The 5281-nt window shown below is 56.3% G+C and overlaps 1 protein-coding gene across 1 annotated transcript; it reads left to right on the plus strand.

Moving 5' to 3' along the window:
* The first annotated feature begins 1809 nt into the window (after nt 1–1809).
* AQP10 (aquaporin 10) lies at nt 1810–5222 on the plus strand. The gene is made up of 7 exons (XM_040999366.1): nt 1810–1988; nt 2316–2442; nt 2962–3099; nt 3205–3323; nt 3491–3708; nt 4138–4304; nt 4927–5222. Exons 1-7 carry the CDS (start codon nt 1884–1886, stop codon nt 5220–5222), a joined length of 1170 nt encoding a protein of 389 aa, XP_040855300.1. The 5' UTR covers nt 1810–1883.
* The last annotated feature ends 59 nt before the right edge of the window (nt 5223–5281 follow it).

Raw genomic sequence — 5281 nt, forward strand, 5'->3', positions numbered from 1 at the left:
GGACTTGGGCCACCTTCTGCCATTTTCCCAGGCCATTAGCAGAGAACTAGATTGGAAGGTCTGATGGGGACTTTACCCACTCAGCCACAGGGCCTGCACCTGCCTGACAGCTTTGATAACTGCACCACAGCAGCCAACACTCCAGACTCCACCTACCACAACACAACCTTTATCAACAGACACACAAGCAAGGAAATGAGGAAATCAATACCAGGCATAAGAGAAAATCTTACACACAGATGTAATAGAGGCTGTAGCTCACCCTACTGACAAATCTGGAACTAGGCTGGCCCTTTCGGGTTGTCCCAAAACAAGACAGAGTGGCCAGGCCCTCACGTCCGAGTATCAGCCAGTCCCTGGGTATGAATTCCATTGGTCATGTGAACTTGAGTCAGGCAGTTTCTGGCCACAGGAGGCAACTGTCTGTCAGATCAGCAGTGAACCCCCAAGAGCTAGAAGACTGGGTCTAAAGAGGGAAGCTGGGAGCCACTGATCCCAGTGAACAACTTCTATTGCCCACAAATATGCCCACACTATGTTGCAGCCCACTGAGCAGGATATATCACGGCCCTGGTCCTCAAGAACCTTGTAAACTCTATCAGATATGTTATTTAAACAAATTGTTCTTATTTGAAATACAATGCTTTGCTTCTCAGCCTTTTGGCTAAGATCAAGTGTAGAAATACAATGCAGAACAACACATACACATGGAGTCTTCTATCTGCTGATTCACCTCACAAATGCCTGTCATAGCTGGGACTGGGCCAGCCAGAAGCCTGGAAATCAATATGGGTACTCACACAGCAGGCACAGTCCCTGATCCGCCACCCGGTGCCTCCCAGAGTGCACATGAGCAGGAAGCTGACATCGGAAGCCAAGCCAGGCCCTCTGTTACAGGTCAGCACCCCAAGGAGCATCCTGAACACGGTCCAAAAACACTTACCTGTGAGTGGACTGCTTGAAAAACAAGCTTCCAGCTGGTTTCTACGTAGTAGCACAAGAACACAAGCTGTAGGATGGCAGGGGCTGCATTTTGCACATCACTGTTTTTCTTGGGCTCTCCTTTCCTTGCTGAAGGACTCTAACTGGACGGAAGCTTAGAACAAGAAGGCTGTGGTTGTATGTTCCCGAGTAGAGGCAGTACCTGTCCAGAGGAGGTTGTATGAGGCTAAGTACAAGTGGGAAGTCCTCCGCTCCACCCATGCTGTGTAACATGCAGAAATCTCTAAGCATGGGGAGGCTCTGCATGAAGAAGTACCATCACTGAGCTGAGTAATTTCATTCCCAGTCTCTGGTCCTCAGGCCAGTCCCTCCGGATGTTTATTGAGTTCTCCAAGCCTCCGCAAGGTTTGGAAGAAGGCTTCACGATGCAGGCGAGAGGCAAATGAACTTTCCGAAGGTCAGCATTTGCACTCACTTGGCTTTTATCCAACTGTGTGATCTTGTGTGTTGTCGGGGTGGGTGGGGGGGGAAGTCTGGGGCTCAGTGTTCTTATCAGCAGAGTGGGATTGATCCGTTCTGCTTTTCAGGACCAAGAGAACTACTGTTATCTGAAGCATGTACTTCCCTCAACATGTCCCATGGGCAGAGGCCAGCTCTGTGAGGCAAGGGGATGAAGGACAGACGACACAGAGCAAACTCCAGGCTCCGATTCTGCACACAGCATGCCCACAGACATTCTAGTCCTTGCACGTGCCCAAAAGGCCATTCTCTACAGCCCACACACGTGTACCAACCAACATTATTAGCTGCTGTTTAGGAGCTGAGCTAATTGGTTTTAAAGTCTCTTTCTTATCTTTCCTGGGCAGGCAGTAGCTGTGCAGTAGTAGTGTACCTCTGCAGACAGAGGTGGCAGTTCCAGCAACAGGGTGTCTGTCCCCACCATGGCCCTCTCTAGGCTCCTCGGGGAGGTCAAGGGCTACCTGCGGATCCACAACCTCCTGGCCCGCCAGTGTCTGGCAGAGTTCCTGGGTGTATTTGTGCTGCTGGTATGCAGGGTCATGGGGGAAGGGTGGGAGAAGGGAGGTGGGCAGAGGTTTCTGCTTCCTCCCGGTCTCCTCTCAGCTTCTCCTTTCTTTTCCATTTTCAATCACTTCTCCTTCCCCTTCCTCCTAATCTCTCCCCTTTCCTCTTTTTTTTTCCCTCTCCCTACACTAATCTCTTCCCTTGCTTCCCTCCTTTCACCTTCCTCTTCCACTTCTTTACCCTTTCATCTTTCTGCCTCTCTTCTTCCTCTGCCGGCCTTTTGTCTCTGCTCTGGCCCGCTCTCCTGTTGGTCTCCTGGGTTCCCTTGGTCTTCACTTCTTTCCCCACAGCTCATCACCCAGGGGAGTGTGGCCCAGGCTGTGACCAGTGAAGAAAGAGTAGGCAACTTCTTCACCATGTTCCTGGGGGGCGCTCTGGCCGTTATCATAGCCATCTATGTGGGTGGCAACGTCTCAGGTGAGGAGGGTCTGCGGAGAAAGGCTATGTGAGTGTGGGTGTCTGGTGAGGGTGGTCAAAAGGCAGATCCTCTGGTGACTCATGGACATTATCTCCCCAAGCTTGACCAGTGCCCTGGACTGAGATATGCTCTTGGCCTCACCCAGCCCCTCCCCTTTCTATCTTTCTCCATTCCCCTTCCTCACACTAATCGTTGGTTCGCTTCGGCAGAAATCTACTGCAGGACATTGAAGGTAAGAGCTCTCATTTTGTGTGAGACACCTGGAACCCTTTCGGGTCCCTCTGTTCTCTAATCGGGGTGTCAGCATCTCTGGCTACAGCCTCAGACCACAATGTGCTGCAGTGGGGAGGGCAGACAGACCCAGGTGCAGACCCCCTGTGCCACCCATTTCTGAGGGCGTATGAAGGGGAGTACTACTGCCTCCTTCAGCGTCCTGGGAAGGAGCAGCGGCGTTGCCTGGTGACTGCTCCTGGCAACGCCACTTAATGGATGCTGATATGCTTTCTTGTCCCTTGCAGGGGCCCACCTGAATCCAGCCTTCTCCTTGTCCATGTGCCTCCTGGGACGCTTCCCCTGGGCCAAGCTGCCCATTTATATCTTTGTGCAGCTGCTGTCTGCTTTCTGTGCCTCAGGAGTCACCTATTGGGTTTACTATGGTAACAGAGGGGATGTGGCTGGGGGCACCTGTGTGTGGGTTGGGGTGCTTTGGAGTAGCTCTGCATGAGCAAAGATGGCAGCCTGGGTGTCCCTCTCCCCTGAAGATGCCCTACAGAACTATACAGGTGGGAACTTGACGGTGACTGGCCTTAGGGAGACAGCCTCCATCTTTGCGACTTATCCTGCCTCCTATCTGTCCCTGAACAACGGCTTCCTGGACCAGGTGGGTGTGAGCGAGGAGACCTTTGTCCTGTCCCCTGAAACCTCAGCCTACTGTTTTAGCTGTGTGTGGGACATGAGGTGGGATATGTCTTGGCACGTGCCCCCATCCCCCAAGTCCGTGGGACAAAGCCAGATGACGTGGATTCCCCCTGCTTCTGCCAACACAAGGTTCTGGGTACCAGCGTCCTGATTGTGGGGCTCTTGGCCATCTTGGACAAACGAAACAAGCCAGTGCCTGCCGGTCTGGAACCCGTGGTGGTGGGGATGCTGGTCTTGGGCATTGGATTATCCTTGGGTGCCAATTGCGGCTACCCACTCAACCCCGCCCGGGACCTGGGCCCAAGGCTCTTCACCTACGTGGCTGGCTGGGGCCCTGAAGTTTTCAGGTGAGACAAGGCCTCTTCTGCCGCAGCTGTGTTCCACTGACCTCCCTCTGCTAGTGGCTCTGTGTCCGAGTCCCTAGCTCTCTTCTCCTACCTCTCCTGGTCTCTTAGCATAGGCCCTTCTGTACACACCACACTCCCCTTCCCCCTTGCCTTGCCTGCCCTTTTCAGCAAAATACTAAGGCACAGAGTTTGTGTTCTTGGGTCTGTCACAGTCTCTCTTTGACTTGTAGTGACCTCATCAGCAGAACAGGTCAAGTCAGAGAAGGCTGGCAGCCTGCCCTAGCCCTCCTCAGAGTCGCTCCTTCAATGCTATACTTCAGTGTCAACATCTTCTCTTCCTCAGGAGCTCCAACTGCTTACTGCTTCCCCGGGGGAGAGGCGGGTGAAGGGAGCCACCCCTTATATCTCCCCCTTGTCCTTCCATGGCAGTGCTGGCAACGGCTGGTGGTGGGTGCCCGTGGTGGCCCCTATGGTGGGTGCCATCCTTGGCACGGCTGTGTACTATCTGCTGGTATCTTTGCACCATCCTGAGGACTCGGAGCCGGCTAAGGATGCCAAGCCTGCTCCACACAAAGTCCCAGCCCAGACGCTGGAGTGTAAGCTGTGATCGTGGCAGCCCTCACATCCCCAGCGGCCTCTGTGGCGACAGACACTGGGCAGGCCCGCCAGCCAGACGGATATCTCCTCTGTGTGTGGCAGTACACCGGCTTCTCTGCCGCATCCATCTAGGGAGCCCTTGCCTCTCAACCCGGAAGGATGCTCGGACTTGGGCTAACTAGGTCGGGGGACTCTTTACTCCTCGCCCCAGGTGGTGCCCCGGCAAGGCAGGTGCCAGCAGCCCCGGGGTGGGGGTGCCGGCCATGAGAGCCGTGGGGGCGCTTCCCTCAGCAGCCTGGGGCCAACTGCACCCCCGGCTCTCCAAACCCCGGCCGCCACCCACCCTCCCGGCGGGGTCCTTCCCTACACTCCACCGCCCCCAAAGGCCGTGAGGCGCCTGCCTCCACTCCAGGGGCGCAGAGCCGGCTGGGTCAGAGAAACTGAGGCACAACTCACTACCTAGACGTTTCGGGGCTGTGTCGTTCCGGGAGCAAGCCACCGAGATGCCCAAGGGAGAGAAGGCGAAGGAAACTGGGCGGCGGAGGCCCCGAGAGGCGTGAGCATGGGACTGAGAGGGAAACCGCTTCCGAGGAAAATTCGCGTCGTTCACCGCCTCCCCAGCCCTCACGCCCTCCCCGCGGAACGCGCTAGTCCTTCCACACCCTTTCCTCCAAATTAAAAAGAACATCTCGGCGCTACCTGGCCTCGTGAATGGTTCCTTTCAGCGGCGGGCCGGCTGCGAGGGCAGCCTGCCGGGGCCCGGGCGCTCGCCGTGGGCCGGCGGGGACCCTCCCCATGCCCCGCACAAACATGGCGGCGCTCCCCTCATCCCTCCCCGAAACCCCCTCCCGCCCCCCGCCCTCTGCCGCCATCTCCGTCACTTCCGCCCCGCCGTGGCCGAAACTGACACAAAGTAGCGGGCCGAGGCCCCGGGGGGAGCGGGGCCGCAGCTCGGGGGGGCGGGAGCCCGCGGGGA

The sequence above is a fragment of the Ochotona curzoniae genome, unplaced genomic scaffold (assembly GCF_017591425.1).
Source record: "Ochotona curzoniae isolate NIBS_2020 unplaced genomic scaffold, NIBS_Ocur_1.0 scaffold_1037, whole genome shotgun sequence".
Taxonomy (NCBI): Eukaryota; Metazoa; Chordata; class Mammalia; order Lagomorpha; family Ochotonidae; genus Ochotona; species Ochotona curzoniae.